Source organism: Balaenoptera physalus (genome assembly GCF_965194825.1).
Source record: "Balaenoptera physalus genome assembly, chromosome: 1".
Classification (NCBI taxonomy): domain Eukaryota; kingdom Metazoa; phylum Chordata; class Mammalia; order Artiodactyla; family Balaenopteridae; genus Balaenoptera; species Balaenoptera physalus.
Genome location: NC_138882.1, coordinates 116,320,427 through 116,343,815, shown reverse-complemented (window position 1 = coordinate 116,343,815; position 23,389 = coordinate 116,320,427). Strand labels below are relative to the sequence as shown.

Below are 23,389 nucleotides of genomic sequence, written 5' to 3'. Positions count from 1 at the left end.
TTAAAAAAAAAAAGGCAGTCAAAAGAAACTGTCTCTGAAGAAACTCAGACATTGGACTTAGTGAACAAAGTTATAAATCAGCTTTAATATGTTCTAAGACCTAAAGGAAATCCATGTCAAAAGAACTAAAGGAAAGTATGGATGTCTCACAAGCAGAAAATATCAACATAAGAAGATTTTTGAGGTGATAGAAAAATTCTGCATCTTTATAGGGATGTAGGATATAAATGTATATACATTTGTTAAAAATATACATAGAGTTTGTGCATGTAAATGTGTGTAAATTTAACTTTAAAAAGTCAAATTCAGGTCTGTAGAAAATAAAATGTGTACAGTTCTTGAAATTGGTAAAAAAAAAAAAGATAGAAATCATGAAGAAGGACAAAATCGAAATTCTGAAGCTGAAAAGTACAAGAATGAAAATGAAAAATTCACTACAAGGTTTTAGTAGCAGATGTGAGCAGACAGAAGAAAGAATCAGTGAATCTGAAGATATACCAATTGAGATTACCCACTCTGAGGAGAAGAAAAGGAAAAAAACAGAACAGTGTGTCTAATATTCCTGAAGGACATCATTAAGAACACCAATACAGAATGGGAGTCCCAGAAGAGAGGAGAAAGAGGGGAAGAAGTAATATCTGAATAAATAATGGCTGAAATTACTCCATATTTAATGAAAAACATTAATCTAAACACCCCAAAAGCTCAAGGAATCACAAGTAGGACAAACTCAAAGAGATTCACACCTAGATACTTCATAATCAATCTCTCAAAAAACAAGGAGAGAATCCTGAAAGAAGCCAAGAGATAAGCAACTTGTCATATAGAAATCCTCAATTAAATTAACAGCTAATTTCGTGTCAGAAACCATGAAAGCCAGACGACAATGGGAAGACATATTCAAAGTACTGAAAAAATAAGACTGTCAACCAATAATTCTGTAACTACTTTCCCAAAATGAAAGAGAAATTAAGACATTCAACAGATAAACAAAAAATGAGAGAACTGGCTGCTAGCAGACCTGCTGTACAAGAAATATTAAAGGGTGTCCTTCAGGCTGAAATCAAAGGACAGTAGCCAGTAACTTGAGTATGCCTGAAGAATTAAAGGGCATGTAAAGGTAACCTGATAAGTAAACATAAAAGACACTGTAATTTAAAAATTTGTGACTCTTTTTTTCTCCTACTGGATTTAAAAGACATAGAAAGACAATTTGCATGACAATAATAGCACAAAGGAAGACAATAATAGAGGAATAAAGGAACAACAACAGAAAAAAATCTTAAGACATATAGGAAAAAAAATAGCAAAAGGGAAGACATAAAATCTACCTTATCATTAATTATATTAAATGCAAATTAATTGGGCATTCCAGTCAAAAAGCAGAGATTTGGCAGAATGGGTAAAAGAACACAATCCAACTATATGCTGCTTTCAAGAGACATACTTCAGATTCAAAGACACTTTAGATTCAAGTAAATTTAAAGTGAAAGGATAGAAAAAGATGTACAATGCAAACAATAACCAAAAGACAGCTAGAGTGGTTATATTCTTATCAGATATAAGATATTAAGAAAAAAAACATCACTAGAAACAAAGAAGGACATTTTATAATAAAAGGGTCAATTCATTAAAACTTATGGATGAACTATAAACATATATATCCCTAACAACAACACCTCAAAATATATGAAGCAGAAACTTACAGAATTGAAAGGAGAAGCAGACAACAGACAAAAACAAAAATAGTTGGAGACTTATATGCCTCACTTTCAATAACGGACAGAACCAGACAGAAGACCAACAAGAAAATAAAAGACTTGAACACTATAAACTAACTAGACCTAACAGATAGCTACAGAATACTCAAGGAGAGCAGAACACACTTTCTTCTCAAGTGCACATGGAACATTCTCCAATATAGACCATATGTTAAGCCATAAAACAAGTCTCAACATATTTAAAAGAAATCAAATCATACGAAGTATGTTCTCCAACCATAATGGAATGAAACTCGACATTAATAACAGAAGAAAATTTGGAAAAGTAACAAATATGTGGAAATTAAGCAACAAACTCCTAAATATTCATTAGATCAAAGAAGAAATCACATGAGAAGTTATAAAATATGTTGAGATGAAAACAAAAACACAACACACTAAAACTGGTGGGATGAAGTGGAAGCAGTGTTTGAAGGGAAATTTATAGCTATATATGCCTACTTTAAAAGAGATATCAAATCCATAACCTAACCATCCATCCTAAGGAAGCAGAAAAAGAGCAAATTAAACCCAAAGCAGACAGAAGGAAGGAAATAATAAAGATTACAGCAGAAATGAAACAGAAATTTTTTAAAAAATAAAGAAAAATCAATGAAACCAAAAATTGGTTCTTTGAAAACATCAACAAAATTGACAAACCTTCAGCTAGGTACTGACCAAAAAAAAAGACAAATTACAAGCATAACTTGTTTTATTAACCTTCGCAGTTACTGTGGTTTTTTAACAAACTGAAGGTTTGTAGTGACCCTGCACCAAGCAAGTCTATCAGCACCATTTTTTTAATAGCATTTACTCACTTTGTGTCTGTGTGTCACATTTTGGTAATTCTTACAACATTTCAAACGTTTTCATCATTATTACATTTGTTATGGTGATCAGTGATCAGTCATCTTTGATGCTACTATTGTAACTGTTTGGGGGCACCACAAACCACGCTCACATAAGATGGTGAACTTAATAAACATTGTGTGTTCTGACAGCTCCACGGACTGATTGTTCTCCCACCTCTCTCCCTCTTCTCAGGTCTCTCTATTCCCTAAGACACAACAATATTGAAATTAGGTCAATTAATAACCCTACAAGGGCCTCTAAGTGTTCAAGTGAGAGCGAGAGTAAATCGATGTGGCAAGCTTCATCGTTGTCTTGTTTTAAGAGTTGTCACAGTCACCCCAACCTTCAGCATCCACCACCCTGATCAGTCAGCAGTCGTCAACACGGAGGCAAGACCCTCCACCAGCAAAAAGATTACAACTTGATGAAGGCTCAGATGATGGTCAGCATTTTTTAATAATGGAGTTTTTTCAACTAAAGTATGGACACTGTTTTTAAGACATAATGCTGTTGCACACTTAATGGACTTCAGAATAGTGTAAACATAACTTTTATATGCACTGGGAAACCAAAAAGTTCATGTGACTCACTTTATTGTGGTGGTCTGGAACCAAACCTAAAATATCTCAAGGTGTATTACAATCATGAATGAAAAAGGTTTTAATACTGGCTTTATAATAGGAAATAAAAAATTATAAGGGAAGCGTACAATTGAATGGCAACAAATTAAGTAACCTAGAAGAAATGGACAAATTCCTAGGAAAAAAACCAAACTACCAGAACTGATTCAAGAAGACACAGGAAATCTTGAATAGATCGACAACAAGAGATTGAGTGAGTAATGAAAAAACTCCCCACAAGGAAAGCCAGGACCAGATGGCCTCTCTGGTGAAATCTACCTTTAAGCCAAACGTTTAAAGAATTGACACCAATCCTTCTCAAACACACGAAAATAAAACTACAGATAAATATCCCTTATGAATAACATCACAAAAATCCTTTCTATATCTTGTGTGTGTATTTTCAGAAGACATACCATCTAGATCCCTTTGTCCTCCTCAGGAACTGATTACTCTTCAGACCTGCCGCACAGCCACATTCCTTGCATCTCCCTGCACAATCATCGTTTTCTCCTGTACTAAATCCTGTTTCCTGGATCTCTCCTTTTTTTGATTTACCCAGTCATTCTGATAGAGCCCACGTACTCTAGTAACTTCCTGAGATACAGTACATTTGAAGTAAATATTCTAACAACCTCATGTTTCATATTTTTAGCCTACTCCCACATTTGACAGCTTGGGAAGGTACAGAATTAGTAGTTTGGAAATAACTTTCCTTCAGGATTCTGAGGCATTATTTCATTATTGATTGAAATAATATTATTAATATTAATAATAATCCAATGTTACTGATTCCTAATCTCTTTTATATGCTCCATAACCAAAAGCTTTTAGGCTCTTCCCTTTATTTCTGGTGTCTGAAATTCCATCATGATGTACTTTTATATGGTTCTTTTTTTTTTTCCAGTCACCATGCTGTGCATGCTATGAGTCCTTTTCACGCAGAAACTCAAGATTTTTGTTCAATTATTTTAAAATAATTGCTTCCATCCATTTCCTCCCATTCTGTAATTCTGATTTTTCACATGTTGAACTTGCCAAGAGTGATCCTCTATCTTCTCCTACTTTATATCTCTTTTGTCTTACTTTGTGGAAGATATTCTCAATTTTATCTTCTAACCTTCAACTAGAAATTTAACATCCTAAATTTCTAACTCTTCTATTAAGTATTCCATATTCTAAATGTCTAAGAAAGAGCTCGTCTTTTTTTCTGAGGACTGCTTTTTTATAGCATCCTTTCTTATTTCAAAGATACAATTATCCCCTTACTTGCAAAGATATCAGTAACTTTTTAAAGTTTTCTTTCAAAACTTAAATAGAAAGTTTTAAAACTTAATAGAAAGTTTCTATTTCCTTTTTCTCTTTCTTATTGTGCTTATCCTAAAATGTTTAATGATCCTTAATCTCATATTTTAAAATGAAGCACCTAAAAGTTGTCTAGTTGATGAACCTAGAGATTATCATACTAAGTGAAGTAAGTCAGAGAAGGACAAATACCATATGACATCACTTATATGGGGAATCTAAAATATGATATAAATGAACTTATTTACAAAATAGAAACAGTCCCATAAACACAGAAAACAAACTTATGGGTTGCGGCTGAGGGCAGGGGAGGGATAGACTGGGAGTTTGGGATTGGCAGAGGCAGGCTGCTGTGTACGGAATGGATAAACAACAGCGTCCTACCGTGTAGCATGGGGAACTATATCCAGTATCTTGTGATAAACTATAATGGAAAAGAATCTTTTTCTAAAAAGTTGCCTTGAAGTTCTGTGTTAATGGGTAGGTGTCAGTGTGAGATGATCAGCCTGATGATTTCCCTAGTGGACCCTTATCTATTATTATCTGTTGGTCTTTTTTCCTGACAATCAGTTTGCTACAGCAAGATGAATCTTCCAATCTCACATCTGGGGGTAGAAGCCTGATACCTAGTATTCTCAGAACTAGGAGGAGAAAAGAGACTGTGGATGATTCCCAGTTCAACATGTAAATTTCTACTCAATTCTCTGTTTTTGAGTATGACAGACACCCTTAACCTGAGCTTGCCTACTGTTCAAGAACAGAGATGTTCCCTTTGAATATCAGAGAAGAAACTTGGATAAAGTTTCTTGGCACCATGAGTGTTGTTAACTTGTTATTAACTCTTAAACAATTCTTTCAAGGTACCTGCAGCCACTAAATTCCTTAAGTAACCCAGGGTTCAACAGCATAATTCTAGACCATTCTAGGCCTTCCCCACTGAAAGTAGAAAGTTGAGTTTTCTTAGAGCTACGGAGCAGTTGCTTTCCAGCTTCCAAAGTTTTACTTCTGTGATCAAATTTCCAGTTTTCTTTGTCCTTGACAGCCTACGATTAAAAAAAAAATTACTATAATTCTAGTAGGGGTTTGATATCAAACAAAGTAAATGGTTATTTAATTCACCACGTTTAAAAAGATATTCATCTCCTCAGTTTTGATGTGTCATGTCTTCACTGTTGTTCCTTTTTAAATAGTATGAAATTTAGGCTCAAGTTCCAGTAGGATACAGAGTTTTAATCGTCCAAGTAGTTACAATCATTTTGGCTTTAACATCTAGTTCTTCTATACTGTAGTCAAAAAATACTGATATATATAATTCCCCTTATTAAAATTTCAAATTCTCAAGCCCAAGACATTAAAAAAAATTTTTTTAATTCACATAAATTGGAAAAAAATGTGTATTTCTTTATTGGGAACAAAGTTTGGCCTACACCTATTAAATAAAGCATATTGTTATTCAAATCTTTATAGCCTTAATTTTTGTTTACTTGATCTATTAAAATCTGAGAGTTAAAGTCTCCTGAAAAGACTGATGTTACCAATTTCTCTAAAGAAACTCTACTTCATATGTTTCAGTGCTTTGAGTTCATCACACAAAAGCTCAAGCTTAATATTGCTTAGTGGTCCTAATTTTTTATTAATTAAAAAATTCCTTTTTCTCATTCAAAGGTTTTGGCCTAGAAAAGTTTTAGCCTTTGCTTGATATGAATGAAACTTGCAAGTTTTAGTATCATTTTTGCCATTCCTTTATTTCAAACATTTGTTATTTTTACTTAGATAAAACTCTTATAAAACCACATATCAAGAATTAATTCAATTTGTAAAGGGGAGGAGAGTGGGAAAGAAATCAATTCCAATTAATTTAAGAAAAAGCTGTTAGAAGGGTACTGGGTAATCAAATTTGACAGGAAAGTTGGTGAATAAGGCTTGGAAAACGAGATAAACCAGGAGATGATTAGGCGAGCAACGTCACACCAAAGGACACCTACTTAGGAAGCCATTTGTATCACTGTTAATGGCAATGCCACCATTAAGACATTCAGTTTCACTGCATAAGACTTTTGTTTCCACCACAGCTGCTGATGGTTACCTCTATCTCCTCCTTTACTGTATGAGCTGTTTCAGTTGGATCAATATACATGGAATAGTCAATTTGGTTTCCTAGTTTTCAACCCGTTTAAACTGCTGCCTCTCCTTATTTATGTAGTGATTTTTCATGGCTTTTCAGTGTGCAGAGAGAGACCCATGGCAGCGAACACAGGTGAGGATAGGTCTATTTCCAGTAAGTTTGCAGCCACAAAAAAGTATAAATAGGGAACTATTTAAGAAAGAGGTTAGGGCAGGGCTTTCAGGCAAGCTTCCTACTCCCAAACCACCAGTTCATCCAATAATCAAGGAACAGTAGATTGTTCTGCAGTCATCTATTCTCACCCACTCTACCCACATAGAAACCCCAAATTTCAGAGATGTGGATGAAATCTCTTTTTCCCACCGATAGTAGGGGACAACCTATTCTCTTTTGCTTTAGCTGATTTGCCTCCACAGGTAACTTAGATGGAGTCAAATGTACCTCCCTATTTTACCATGGTGCCAGAAACCGCACTAACTTCTTTACTAACCAAAGTTAAGTCTATACTGTGAGAGTGGTTAAAATATAAACTTGTTGTAAGACTAACATACTATCTTAAAACTCCAAGACTCTATTAACTCCTAAACTCTGTTCTATTTACTAACTCTAAAAGGGCAGAAAAATACTTTTTAAATTATATTACTTTTATAATTTTTTCATATTTTTTAATTCCATTTTAAGAATAATGGTATTCATTGTAAGACAACAGTGTACATTCAGTTTAAGAACTCTTAAAGACGCCAGTAAAGACAAGCATATTACAACTTAAGCATCCCAGAGGGAACGACATTTTAGGGATCTCCCTCATAAAAGCAGTGTGCTCGCAACTGTCCCCAATTTTTAAAACAATATCTATTTTTTAAAAATTTAAACACTGGTAGTCCAGGTATTAACTTTTGTTATCTTTTGTTTGCATACCAACTCCCATACCAATTAGAATGTCTCTTAAACCGTGGCTTAAATGTACTATTATAACTCCAAACACAGCAATACAATTACAAGCTCTTCTTACTATTCATCTCAAAGTTTTTTAGTTGAAAGTACTAGGAATTCAGAAAATACCACTATAGCATAACTTTCTTGGGTTTTACTTAGTTTTCAAATCAAAGGTTTTTTAAAAAGCTTGTAAGTTTTTTTTTATAGGATGAGGCAAATGTACACTAATACCTCAATCGGTATTAATAACTTACTTGCAAACTGTGTCTCCAAGTAAGTTTATTTTCAATACCAGAAGATAATGAAATGGTTCCATTCTTATTTTAACTTTGCACTACAAACTTAGGAGCCACATTTTTCGCCTGTTTTATTTTAAAACTACCCGTTCTTATTCCTAATATACCCTCCCCGCCATTCACCAAGATGATAACCTCTAACTGACCTTACTCACTTCAATCGCTTCTCTAACCATGTTATATCTGGCTGCTGATCTTTCTCATTTTCCTTCATGTATTTCTGTTCAATGGCCTTTAGCAGAATTCCTTATTTCTAATCCAAACTTTTTTAGATTCCTCCAGCTCAGGTCACAACCTTATAAGCTTTATTTTTCATTACATTCATTTAAAATAGATGCTACTTCAAACAAGGAAAATGCTTGCATTCCACAAGATCCATCTCTGTGCTTTTTAACATACCCTCCCCCTAGCTGATACTCCCTACCCTCTCCACCAATCTTTACATAACACTTCTTCAAAATCTAGATTAAAAAGTATTTTTCCCAAGAATCTTTTCCAGTCTTACTGTATACTGTTCATATGATTTTTGTCTCAGTCCAGTAATTCAAATATTTCATTATGAAGCACTCTTTAAGTTGTATCTTAGATAATGACCTCTTTGGAGCAGGAACCACATCATTTGCTCTATGTATCTGCAGTCTTACCCTGGTGTGGTACTAAATGAATTGTGTATAATAATTAACCCAGTTAAAACAAGTGAAGGTTGGGAGAAATACAACCACGGAAACAAGGTTTTTCTGAATACAAAAAAATTAAATCTCCCAAAACCAAATTCAAATATAACATTCACTTTTTCAAAACAACACAAAATCATAGAACATACCCTTAAATATTTTTTTTTCCTACACACAGAAGTCAGGTCTTAAAGCTATAATAACATGCTAATTGTTTTGTTTGTAATGTTCTAACTCTAGCCCAAAAAAGCTATTATATAAAGTCTTAATATTTTATAGATAATATACAAACTTTTTCAATGTCTGATCAATTTTACTTTGGCCTTCTATACTTCACAAATACAAAACCTACATAATAAAAGTTCACAGATGAGGTTTTATTTCTTCAAGACAACAATTAAAATTCTTGGAGCAAGAGTATATTAAGCAAACTTGGTACAAATTCCAAAAAACAAAACTTCATATAAATACTTTCATTCATAAGCTCAAAAACATTCACAGTTCAAACATTAATTAGAAAGTATTTTCATGTCCACTTCTGCACAATTTACAAAACATATTCCTCAAAACTTGGCATACTAGAATGTGATGATACAGATTTTCATTGTTATGTACTTTTAACAACTTTATTATAAGCGATACATATTTCAGAAAAAAATCTTTCTCCCAAAAGAGAAAGATTGTTACACTACAATAAGGCTTCCAGTGCTCAATATTTATGAAAAACAATGCTGTAACCATTAATCCCATTTGGAAAAAAATGACTCAAGCGCTACAGGAAAAAAATCATGATCAATAATTCCATTGCAGATCCATTTACAAAGTGTCCTTCATGGATTTTAACCATTCAAACTTTTGTGCAACTGTCCTTAAGGTAGCATTCTCATTCTTTACACGTAAATGGCAAAATCTTTCTGGTTGAGACTGGATACTTACCTGTAAACAAAAGTGCACCAATTTATTCCTCCCCCTACAATCACAATCAGAAATACTCAAATACCTTATTAAGTAATCTGAAATGCCTGAAAGCTAACTTACATAATGCCTAGAAGCTACTAATAAAGAGGTTCCAAAAAGCAGCTATATAAGGAGGCAATCCAAGATCTCTTCTACCTACTTCTTGGCTATATGCCTAGAGAATACTGTAATGAAAGCAAGCCAGACAACTATGTTATCTACGGAAGCAATTCAAACCCCTGCACTCTAAACAAATTTTCTGGTCATTAAAACTAACCTCTAAAAAGTTACTGTTAATGAAAACTAAGAAATATCTCTCTGATGTTGGTATATATCACACTGGAAAAAACCAGCAGGGCCACAGTACCAACTACCTATCATCTGATTTACCCCCAAATTCATCCAACAATGCCAATGATAGAAAAGAAAGAGACAGATTCAGGCGTCATCTCTCACTACCCTTGGAAAGGGCAAATATGCCATAAGCAAGTTCAAAAATAAGCCAAACCTATTTAAGATGATGGAGATCAGAATATGCTTACTTCTTTGAGAAAGAATTAATAAGAAGGGGCACAAGGCACCTTTTTCAGTGAAGAAAATGTTATGTATCTTGATCTGGGTTGAAGTTACCTGGGTATATATATTTGTGGCATTTCACTGAGTTGTACTCATAAACGTTGTGCACTTCAATATATGTAAATTATATATAAATAAAACATTTAAAAACAAGTCACCAATAATGGTAAAATCTAAAAAGCTCTTCTCAATTCTCATCCTTTTTCATCATTCTCCATCATATTTCTAATCACAGAACACCAATATTCCCTAAACGCAACTCTTTCCCCTTATAAGACCCACAAGGCTTTGTTAGTATTCTGCCAGCATTTTTCTTATTCTGCCTCGTATTAATTCACTTAAATGTTAATTCAACATTCATCAAGTGCTCATGTGCAAGACATGGATTAGGCACCCTCCAGCATCCATCCAACACTCACACACACACACACACACGTAGAAACCAAATTCCCTAAGCTGGATTCAAGCCACACTATTATCTGGTTTCTAATAGTGTCTCCTTTTTTAATTCCCATCACTTCTTTATGGGAATGTTCTTCCCCAGCATAGTCTTTTCTCAACTATCCTTTAAGACTCGGTTCAATTTCTACTTTATCCTTTCTCCATACTTGTATGAACTTACTGTCTATATCTGCACTGTCCAATCCGTGATTAATGAGCAACTGAAGTCTGGCTAGTCTGAATTGAGATATGCTTTAAGTATGTAACACACACTGGATTTTGAAGACTTGGTGTGAAAAAAAAGAATGGCAAGTATCTCAATATGTACATGTTGAAATGATAATATTTTGGATATACCAGGTTAAATAAAATGAATTTAATATTAATTTTACTTATTTCTTTTTATTTCTTAATGTGGCTATGAAAATATTTAAATCACATTGTGGCTCAACATATTTCTACTCGGCAGTGCTGACCTATACAATGGACTTATAAATGTCCCACAAATTATCTTTTAATATATGGCCTCCACCCAATACCAGTGTAAGAAATTCAATATTAAGCTTTTCTCTTTTTATATATTAAAGATTACATTAAGAATTATTAATAATAACTAAACAGTTGATTTAAGTACCTATTTAATTTTAATATCAACTTTAAAGATTTTTAACAAGGAAGCTTAAGACATTTCAAAGCGTAAAAATATTTTAAAAGTTCTGTTTTCATATGGCTATAAACTGAAAATGTCACCTACATTTTACATATATCCATTTTGAGTTAAATGTCTCACCAGAAAGGATAGATAGTAGTATTAAACTCACAGAATTTCTAATCCCAGAGAGTGTTAGTTCTAATTAATACTTTTATTATTAAAATGAGTATTTTAATACTCTAAAATATTAGAGTATTTTTTCTAATTAATTATTTTTCATCTTAGTCACTGAGTAAAGAAATAAGCAGCTTCTATTTTGACCAATACCACTGTATCAATGTCCAGCAGCCAAGACAAAGAACCTTTATATGGTGGTATGAATAAACAATGTGGGCAATAAGACACCACTTGAAATAAGGGTATGCAGAAAAACGCTTCTATAATGTTATGTTTCATAAGGAGGAGACAAAACTTACAACTGTATAAGGTAAAAACGTAGATATACAGAAAGAAAGGCTAGGAAGGCAGAATAGAAAAGGTCTCATCTGTAGAATCAAGATATGCCTAGGGTGAAACTTGGCTGCTCTACTATTTACTATCTACATGACCCAAGTCTGAGTTTGTTTTCCTGCATATGAAATGGGAATATATACATATCACAGCATAATTATAAGGAATACATAGTAGATGCTTAATTAATGTCAGCCTCATCTCCCTTTCCTTTAATACTAATGATTATATAATGGTGACAAGATTATCGGTGACTTCACCCCACTTCCTTTTCCAAACCATTGAAAATATTTTTTCAACAAATATTAAACTTCTAATATTTCATACTCACACCCCCTCCTCATGTGAACTTAAAAGTACTTTTACTAACTGCCTTTTACAGTTTCTTTTAAAGTTTAAAATTTGTGTTTGTGGTGGGGAAGGTAGGTGGTACAAGAAAAACTTAAAGTGGGAAATAAGTTTAAGACTATACCAGCACAGATATATACAAAACAAAGAGAAGTGTAGAGAGGAAAACAGCAGAAGGAAATGCTGTTTGAGGAAATTCCCCTGACTCAGACTAAGCAATGAAAAGGTAACATTCTTCTCCTCAATCTAGCTTTTGCTGAAGCCACTCCTCACTCTCATCTGGGGTTTCTGTGTACTTTATATACAAATACACATAGCCACTCACCTTCTTCTCTCTACTAATGGTCACCACCATCCTCATGGTCAAAAATTTAAAGGGGAGTGAAGAAATTGAGGATGTTGTAACAAAGCAAACCAACCCACTGGTTGGGAAAGCCCTTCACTCAAATGCACTCACTCCCAAATGCATTATTTTCATCATCATCATTAGCTGACAGCCATAAAAGAGAATGTGTTCCCGAAATATTGACCCTGGTTATAGCTTTAGCTGCTCGTACTGGAGATGCCACACTCTGATGACTGTCTCTTACTTCCTTTGTAGGTATGGGCCTCAGAATGGAATGTTAGAGAAAAAGTATACAACTTCAGATCACTCACAGGTGAAAATTTCACGTTACTGTAGGAAACACAATTAAACAATGATGGTAATAATAATAACTATTATTCTAACAGCTAACATTTACTCAGCATTCATTACATATCAGAAAGCTAAGGACTTTACTACATGAACTATGTAATATAAACCTACACCTCTGTGAAGATTTCTTATTGCTAAATCTACTTGCCTAGTGCTCACACAGCTAGATCTTAACCCCACCAGTTTTACTTCAAGGCTTACACTTTTTAAACCTTATCCTCCCATCCTGCACAAACTATTCAACAATAATTAGGAACCATCCCCACCCCCCAGTAATTGGTGTTTTGAAAATACCAGTTATGTTTGACATCTTCCACAAGAAACTGATGAAAAGATATTATGCTTTCAAGTAAAAGGATAAATACTCTGGAAGAAAGGATAAAAATGTTCATCTTTCATAAATATTAGATAAATAACTGATATAACACAGGTAAATATGGTTTGTAAACTGTACTTTAATCCCAACACTTTATTAGGTGCTTTTTAATTTGAAATTATACTTTTGACTCACAACATATTTAGTTCCCTGACTTTGTACAAAGTCTTTTAAAAGCTGTATTTCCCATAGATACAGAGAACAAACGGGGTGGTTGCCAGAATGGGGAGGGGCACGGGCAAAATAGGTGAAGGGAAAATTAAGAGGTACAGACTTCCAATTTTAAAATAAGTAAGTCATGGGGAGGTAATATAATATACAGCATAAGAAATATGGTCAATAGTATTATAATAACTTTGTATGGGGTCTGATGGTTACTAGACTTATCCTGGTGATCATTCCATATGTATTTAAATGTTGATCACTAAGTTGTACACCTGAAACTAATATTGTACATCAACTATATTTCAATTAAACAAAATAAATAAAGCTGTATTTTCAATTTCAATGAATGATATACATACTAAAAAGCTTAATACCTAAAACATTGTGTTTATCACTCTAACCAACTTCACTTCTATCACAGTTTAGACTAATAGAATCATATTTCAAGGAACAAATCACTCATCCATACTTTACACAAAGTTACCTACAAAATCACAGTTCCAAGAATCCCAAATGAAATGGGAAGGCTACAGCTTACAGACAGAAGAGAAGAAGGGCAAACGTTAGTAGAGGGAGAGTGCAAGGGAAATCTCTTAGAAACGCTAATCTTAATACAGTCTCGCTTTCCCTCATCCAAGAGAAGTATGCACTGCTGTTGGTGCTACCCTAGCATTTTTCTCCTCTTCCTCCTCTTGAAATCCTCGACTTTTCTCCTCCTGGAAAGTTTATCTGACAGGACTGCTAACATCTCTCAGCAGTCAAAGGATCTTTTATCTTGAATTTAAAGGAACAAAAACATACTAACTCCTCCTAATCACATAAGAGTTCCCAGTAAATTCAGAGAGGATAGTAACTTCACAGTTCAGCTTCAGCAGATCTAAGAAAAAATTAAACAGTACAGCAACTGAGGCCCTAGAGAGGAGAATACACCTTTTTCATGGAGACTCCAGCTATCTGAAGAAAGACCACGAATTGAACTTGGTGTTCTACCTTCTAGGTCTCAAGTGATCTTTATGTTTGGTGTTTGGTTTGGTTTGGTTTGGTTTGAAGAGGGGAAAGAAGAGAAATACTTTAGCCAACCAGCAGGGTGAGCTAGTGCTAGAATCAGTTTGATTATTCTCAGTTTTCTAAAAATTCAATGACATAAATGGGTTGCACTATTAAAAGCAGCTATTCCCTCCTAATAAACCTGAATTAAAAGACACCACTTCTAGAACTGCTTCAGTCAGTGCTACACAATTCTGTTCAATATTTACAGATTCTCCATCTACAAAGCAGACATTCTCTATACCAGATGGATTAATAACAAATAAATGTAAAAAAATTAGAGCTTATTTGAATATCTATCCAAAATATTATAGTATCCATCCTTTATTCTCATGTTTTATTTTACAGACTATCAATTTAAAAATTTTTTAAACATTAAAAAAGAACTGCTAAAACTAGCGTTCTTTAAAAATTAGGGCTGGATAATTCAACATTCCAATTTCTGCATTCGCTGCAAGCTATAGTTGCCTCAATATATGTCTGAAAAAGCAGTCATGAGAAAAGCATTCCCACAAGAGTAAGATCCCCTGCTTTCCTTTAGAATCACATTCTGAGAAGAGTCTAAATAAGTAACCCTAAACACTAGTAATATATTTGGGGTGAGAGAAAGATGAACCTGATCTTTTCTACCAACCAATTTCTTTAAATTTTTTAAATTGCAGGTAACCCCACCACTTCAAGTAACTGTCCTGGAGTCTTTCTTTTCTCCTCCTGTTACCTGTTAGTCTCAATTCAACCACAACAAACTTCTCCCTCTTTTATAACTTGAATGACAAATTAAACCTGCAAAAAGTTTAAGGTCTGCAGGTGACAGACTCACTTCATAATTATTGATACAGAGAATCCGGGAGTAATCCTAATTATCACAAAACCAAAGTATAATTAAATCCACTCACATAGTGTTGAAAATTAAGAAATATATCAACTTTCCTAGAAAAATCAATAATTTAAGTGCACCTTAAAAGACCCATAAAAACTTTAAAACCTAAAGACAATTTACCTGTTTTTTTTAAACGTGATATCTAAAGAAGTTAAAGATAACTGTGGGATCCCATCATAAGTGATTTTACTACTTGTTGAATTTCCTAACAGATGTTACAGATTTACTACTCAGCAGTAGTACTAGTTAGTCTTAACAAGTTGTTTTTAACAGGAGGCAAAGTGGTATGTCCATTTTTCCAACTAAAACACTATTACAAAATGAAATGCACTAGCATCACTGTTTCAAGCCTCTATCTCATTTCTTATCTAATAACTACTAGCAATGGCAATTACTTCAAACTTTCCTAGAAGTTTATCAAGCTACCTGTTTTGGTTTTTCAAATTTCTGAGTCGATTGATTTGAAAACCTCAGAATTCAAAAGCAACATTGCTTTGAAATGATCTGAAATGTCTGTATTTTGTAACTGATTTTGTTTCACTTTGGAAGTCACTTTAAAAACTAAGTTACCATATCAAGTTAAATAAAAGTTGTAAATTATTGTCACAGAATTTCTCATTAATATAATAGTATCTGAATAACAAGTACTCTCAAGCATACTCCCTTGTTTTGTTTTATAACCATTATTAGTTGCAGATGGTCACCTCCTTATCCCAGCAATGTGACCAATGAAAAGACTAATGGGGTATAAGTTGAGAGACAATTTTCCATCATGCCATTAACTTAATCATCTCTGGCCCTCAATATACTGAAAAAGAGAGAGTAATACTAGTTGTTCTCTAAGATTCCTTCTACACTAAAACTGTATGATTCAATAATAATTTTGCTGATATTAATATATCTCCTATTTGTTAATACAAGAGTGTTCTCTATTAGAAGGAGAAAACCTAAAAGGGGGGAAACATAAATCTGGGTTAAAAAAAAAAAAAAAACAAGGAAAATCAAAGTTTTAAGTAATGTTGAAAAGTTCAAATTCGATGTGAACAGAGATCTAAAGCTAGTTATATAAAAGTGCTTAAATATCCCTTCAATCAAGTAATTTAATTTGTTAACGTGACCTGGCCAAAACATTAGTTGTTTCCCAATTTTGTACTTCAAATGTTACAAATATACCAAGTATGATGTAGATGTAAGTGCAGTATAAGTTTAAATTGTTAGAAATTCTAAAACTTACACCACCATGATTTTAACAGCACTATACATATCACTGCATTCATACTAGTCAAGCCTTCATGTTTCACCTATTAAAATGTCTAAACTGTAACTTCTTTATAATTTTTTCTTACAAAAACCTATCGATGTAATATTGCTGCCATCTAGTTCCCTGGATACTTACACATATGACTGAAGGCAAACAGCAGGTTTCCTTTCTTTGAGCAATTTGAGTTGTCTATTTTTTGAAATGCTCTTTTTCTTGTGGGACCAAAACTATGTAACTAAACTACTGCAGAGAGGCAACATATTATTAAGGCAAATCTAATCTATCATCCAGATGCAACAAGCCTGGCATTAGTTAGGACCGGCCAGAATAGATGATGGTGTTTTGGTTATTTCTGTTGAAGTTATTAACTTGTATACAAAACAGGACCATCATTCAGGCTCTCAATTGTGTTTCTCTCCTCGTTGAGTACTTCTTAATGACCACACAAAATACGAAGTCTAAACATAAAAGTTTTATAACAACTAAATTTATGTCAATATTACTTAAAACAGTTCAAAAAAGTTTTCCACTAATGTTGCTAAACCATGGATGGATCCCAACACGAGAGTCGTCTGTGGAAGTCTCGTAACAAGAAACCGTTAGTTCCACCACCTAAGTTTCCAATCACTGAGAAGGGTCTGGGACAACTCATCTTCAGGTTCACGGGAGGAGTGGAGCACACCTGCTTTCCTCTGGCAGAGATTAAGCTCCCAGGGACACAAAGGCCAGGGAATCAGACCTGGAGAAGCAAAAAGCTTTAGCTGGACACCCACCAAGCCCCTGGCAACCCAAACACTTTGAGCGATTTACCTCTTGCTGTTACTTCCCAGGCACCTATCGGCATAAGATCTTGCAAAACAGGGGGAGGGGAGGGCTCTGCGGTCCTGGTCCCACGTTAGGGGAGGGGTGTGTACAGTTAACGCCAGAGCCTACGCTTCTGGCCGAGGCAGAGCAGCCCCAAAGAGAGGGGTTGGTGACTGCTCTCGGACCGCCCCGTTACTCAGTGCATTGCAATGGCGACCGCAAGGCTCCCCAAGCCGCCTGATCTCGGCCCCTTCCCCCTACTGCTCACTGGCTGCTCAGCTTCATGTGACTAAACAAAACCCCCAAGTCTAGTGCCCAGCTCAGCCCCTTTGTGTCCGCTACCGGATCCTCCGACGCCGCCGTGGAAAAGTCCCCCCCCCACTCCCCACCTCCGCCGAGTCCCGCCCCGCGGCGGCGGCCGCCGCTCACCTCAGGCACCGCCGCCCCCCGCGGCCGCCGCGGCCGCCGCCTCCCTGAACCCGGATCCCGGGCTCCTTGTGTAGCACCAACTCCGCCTCCTCGGCCGCCGCCGCCATCTTAGCCTGTGCGGCAAAATGCGTCCTTTTGGATGGTTGGGACCCAGCCTAGGGCGTAGCTCCCCGGGCCCCAGCGCCGAAGGCCGGGTCCCCCAAGTTCCTCCGCCACCCTCAGTCCCGCCGCCGCCACAACCCAGAGGCCCGAAACCCACACGGGTCCCGGCGAATCCGACCAAATAACCACTGAAACTCACAGTTTGGTGCCGTGTGCGTCAAACCGGGGCGACGTTGGGAGCGCGCGGCGTCCCCGCGTCACACGCCGCTCTGTACGCTACTCGGCTCCAACGGCCCCCCTCCGCTCCCCGCTTTTCGCCTTCGGCCCCGGTTCCCACGGCGCAGGCGCGCTGCTTTCCCGCCTCTTACCGAGCTGCGGGCCGCGGGGGCGGCCAGCGAGGAGCTCTCCGGCGGCTTCGCGCTGGTGGAGCGCCTGGGCCAATTACACCAACGGGTGCAGCAGAAACAGTGCACCACTGTTCTCGGGTGCCAGAAACCCAACAAGGTCACCTCCCCCAGCGCTGACCTAATCACTCTCAAGGAGGTTCCCGCCCCAAAGTAGGCACGCTCCAAATATGGTGGTGCCCAAACTCTGCAAGACCCAAACACTTAGGCAAGCCTAGGCCCTTTAAGGTGGAACAGACCCATATTTGATTTCCACAATCACGAGAGGGCCACAGTTCCTTTTCTTTCTACTGTTGAGGAAAGCAGCTAAAGGACTCGAGATTGCCGGTCACAACTGTAGAGTAATGGCAGAAGAAGGTTTCTGGATCTTAAGGGGACCAATTGTTGGGAGATGCTTGATGGGCAAGCAGAGCATCAAGTGTAGCATCTCAGTTAACGGAAAAGCCTACTCTAAAAGGGGCCCTGGGTTTGATCCAATTTGATTCTGTGAACATACTTTCTCCCTGCATTACTGAATGTGTTGTGGGTCTCCGAATTAAAGTTATATAAGAAGCACCCTATATGCTGGTTATCCTTCAAAGAATTAGTAGGTCCCGAGAGAGTTCTAGAAAACTTTTTAAACAAGTATCCACCTCAGAGTCTGAGGACAGAGTTTCACAGACCACACTTTGAGAAACATCTCGTTGCTTTTGAACTGAGCAAACATAGAAGTTGCTAACATGTTTGACATGAATCAAAATTTCCTGAGGAATCTACTAGTCCTGCCTTAATAAGTTCTTTGGCTGTTCTGAATCTCTGGGTTCTCATTTAAAAAAGAAAAAAAATTTTCATTTGTTAGTTTAGCAGCTATCGTAAAACTCTGCTTTTCCAAACCCTCAAGATGTCATTGGCATTCAGAGGAATACACTGTAATTGCACGTATTTGACAAGAATGAGAAACATTCCCTTTACTATAGGATGGTGACTTCATCATCATTATCAGCAAACATAGATTCCAAACGACAGGTATTTATACTTGCTGAATTAGTTAATAATAATAGCTAACACTTTTGAGTGCTTACTATTTACCAAGCATTGTTCTAACTCATTCAATTTCATTAAAACCTAAAACCTAATGAGGCAAAGAGAGGTTAGGTAATTTTCTCAACGTCACACAGCTCTTTGGACTCTTTCAAAATACAAAATTTTCTTCTTCATTTACACAAATGGGTAAACAATCAAATGTATATAAATTTTCAGCCAATTTTGGGGAGTTGTCTTTTGGGTTATTCCATCTGTAGAATCCATTAAAATTGGACATTCTCAGTTTACTATTGGACTTACAATAAATAAAATTATAATGTACTATGTAAATTCTTATAACATCACTACAAAAGCAGTTACCAACAAAAACAAAAACTCTGTTGTGAATGTACACCACTGACTGACTGATGTGCATCAGATCACACCACCAGCAAATAGAACTCAGCCATGATCAGGAACTTGTCTCACTAATGAAACTGTTTGTTTATACAAGAATTAAGCAACTAAACTGTAATACTATAGAAATAGTAGTATAAGTAATGGTAATAATTGTAATAGTAAAAGTAGTAATGGTTGATGAAATTCTTTATAAACAAAACAGATGTCAAAAAAACCTTCTATGAGTGGGAGAAACCTTGAAAAGGGCAGAAATCTTGAATAAGTTAATGCGAAAAAAAATGCAGGCAACTAGAAAAATCTAAAGACAAATTATGTGGCTCAAAGCCAAAATATTTAAAGACATTAAAAGGAAAATGCAGTTGAGAATGAAAATCAAGATCTGGAAAACAGTTTGACCTCTGGAGAAAATTCACAAAGCACATCTACTCACTGTAATAAAAGAATGCTCTGACCTGGGGAAGAATCTTTGAAAACAAAAAGGAAAGAAAGGAAAAGCCTGACTGGCTATTGTTAAAGTGTTAAAACTTGACATTATTAGCACAATATATGAATCTATTAGTTATTCCAGTGAATGGGATTACCCAATAAAAGATACAAAGTAAGCTGTGGTCTCAAATGACCTAATCAAAAAGAAAATGCAAAATCGTGTTGGATAAAAATGGTTAATTCTCCACATTCCAATACTCCTGAATTGCAGGCAAAAAGAAGAAAAAGAAACATTGATTAATCTACTATCCTAGTTACAGCAGAAATTAACACAGCATTATAAATCAACTATACTTCAATTAAAATAAAAATCGGGCTTCCCTGGTGGCGCAGTGGTTGAGACTCTGCCTGCCAATGAAGGGGACACAGGTTCGAGCCCTGGTCTGGGAAGATCCCACATGCCGCGGAGCAACTGGGCCCGTGAGCCACAACTACTGAGCCTGCGCGTCTGGAGCCTGTGCTCCGCAACAAGAGAGGCCACGATAGTGAGAGGCCTGCGATAGTGAGAGGCCCGCGCACCGCGATGAAGAGTGGCCCCCGCTCTCCGCAACTAGAGAAAGCCCTCGCACAGAAACGAAGACCCAACACAGCTAAAAATAAATAAATAAAATTAAAAATAATAATAATAATAAAAAAAAATAAAAATAAAAATAAAAATCTACTATCCTAGTAATAAAGTCAAGTCCAAGTTTGGATTTATCTTAGGGCCTCACTCGAAGAGGACCCACCTCTGAGTAGCAAAATTGTAAGACAGTCTCATTTGTGGAATTTCAAATATTATGACGTGTGTTAATTGGGGTGGAGGTCAGAGGATGTTTGGCATAGAGAGAGGTGAAGAGAGTAAACAGAGATCAAACCTTATATTTATTTTTGTCTCACAGTAACACTAGCACAGAGACTTTTGCATGGAAAGTATGCAATAAATAATTTTGTTCAATTCAACCAACATTCACCAATTGCCTATACCATGCAAGGCACTGTACTAGGCACTGTCAGTGAAAAAAGAAAAAAGAATAAGACAGTTCCTTGCACATATTCAATAAATATTAGTTGAGTAGATGAGGAGCTTTTATAGTCCAATAAAAGAACTAGACAAAAGCATATAATCAACTCTCAATTTACCAGGGAATGGAGGAGATGAGGAAATAATAAAGATTTCAAAATCATTGAAACAAAATTTCATAAAACATGATACAAAATAAGTTTCATATACACATATTTAGTAAAAATTATATCTAATATTTAGGAACACATTTACTACTCTAACTCATCAGCATGTCTGAAGTAGACCATGAGTGTGGACTTGTTCACAGAACATATGTAAAGAAAGAAAACGGTGAGCTAGGGAAACAGATAAAAAAAAATTATTTAAGGAATGAGTAGAGCAAGCCAAGAAAATAAAAAAATGGAGGGACAGAGGGATATGAGGAGATTTAGGCAAGAGTGCAGCCTCACAGAAGCCAAAGAAGTATTGGGAACAGCTTAACTACTATGACAAATAACTTCAAATATCAATGGCTTAACACAGTAAAATTTCACTTCTTATTCACATCACACTCCACTGAAGTTAGTGGGAAAGGGAGGGGAAGCCTCAAAGCAGTTACTCAAGTACCTAGGGTCCTTCTGTCACCTGGCTTTGCCATCCCCTAAGGTCTTAGTGTCTTCTACTGGATCCCCTGGAAAGAGAGACAGCACACATGGAGAATCGTGAGTGCAGTAAGTTGAAGTGGCCAAGCCCAGAAGTGGCACACATCACTTCTCACTTTCTATTAGTCAGCATCTAGTCACGTGGCTCCACTTAACTGCAGGCAAAGGCTGGGAAATGTAGTTGGGCTGTAGGCCCTGGGGGAAAAGGAAATGGGACTGGTGAGCACAAAGCAGGATCTCTGCACATCCTGAGTTAATGCAGCAGAGAGGTTATATAAGTAAGTGGAGTGCACTGGGTGTGCAAGATCATTGGTGACCTTGGTAAGAGCAAGGTCAGAGGAGTGGCTCAGCCCACTGCAGTGAGTTCAGGAAAAAATGAAAAGAAAAGAAGGGGAAATAAAAACAGTCTGAGCAACTGTGGAAACCTGACAAGATCAATTGACTAGACTTATAAGGCTGAGAGACTAATCTCCCACTATAGGTAGATGCCACTGCTTAGGGATTCTTGGCAACTAACTAGCCAGCCTTCTCCTGGTTAGAAGAAAGCCCTCTCTAGGCCTTCATCAAACTTTCACCCACATTAAACTTGAGAAATGTCTTTATTGTTTATTTTTTCTAGAGTGAAAGATTCCAGATGTTCCAGAATATTTGCTTGAGATCCATCCAAGGAAAAAAGGCATCTGTAATTTCAGCCATCCCATGTGTTTTACTAAAGAAAATGAACATAAAATAGTAAGCCAAAATATTGCATTATATGTATTGATTTCCTTTGTAATCAATAACTGGGAGATGTAATTGTACAAATGTGTTCCTTTAGCCACATGGCAATGATTAGAAATTGAACTTTGATATTTCTAGTTTAATTGTAAATGAAATTAAATGTCTTCAAAATGAACACTAAAATCTCTATCATGTATCATTTACTTAAATTTTCTAAATATGTTGTAAGAAGGGAAAGAATGGTGGTTGCAACCTGTAAGAAATAGATTTAGGAAACATTTAGTTCAAAATAGAAATACAGGTCTAAAAATATAACATGATAGTATCATCTTTATTTTTCTTATCCATTTCTCTTTTTATTGCAAGGTATTAAAATCTCTCTTACAAATTCTCATTCAGATTCGTTCCTGAGTGCCATACTTCACCCTCAACATAGAATGGCTGTAGTCTCCAGGCATACCTGAAAGATGCCCTGAAAAGTAGAGCCATCCTCTCTTCTAATATTCATGTGGTACCTACAATATTCCAAGCATTATACTGGGCCCTGTGGAAGATGTGAATATAAATAGAACACACTCAGCTCTCAAATATTTTATGGTTGAATAGATCAAAAGTCACATGCTCAAAGTGCTATTTGTATTTTAAAGTTGACAAAGAAAGAGGTCGGTTTATTGTTCAACTAGTGCCTCACGTGGTGATAACACTGTGGAGTCATTTCCTCTAGAGTTTAGCACTTAGCTTTGCAGGTTGAGAATCAGACTAGAATTGATCAGGCTCAGATGCATGAAACACATAAAAGACTAATGTATAAATCACATGGTGATATATTAATTTACAGTAAAAGTTGTGACTGCCAAGCATAATGGAATACTCAGGCAGATTGGTCAACATATTCTT

The 23,389-nt window shown here is 36.0% G+C and overlaps 1 protein-coding gene across 30 annotated transcripts in view; it reads right to left on the bottom strand.

Moving 5' to 3' along the window:
- ZNF644 (zinc finger protein 644) overlaps nt 1–21,758 on the bottom strand; it is a 124,474-nt gene extending 102,716 nt beyond the window's left edge. For 5 of the 30 annotated variants that reach the window (XM_082476369.1, XM_082476378.1, XM_082476376.1 and 2 more), the window contains exon 1: nt 18,013–18,168. Coding sequence is in view for 2 of the 30 variants with exons in the window: in XM_082476390.1 (XP_082332516.1) it covers nt 5,402–5,445 (44 nt within the window). In the remaining 28 variants the exon portion in view is untranslated. The other 25 variants (XM_082476380.1, XM_082476383.1, XM_082476394.1 and 22 more) reach the window with 24 other exon arrangements.
- Nucleotides 21,759–23,389: the final 1,631 nt, after the last annotated feature.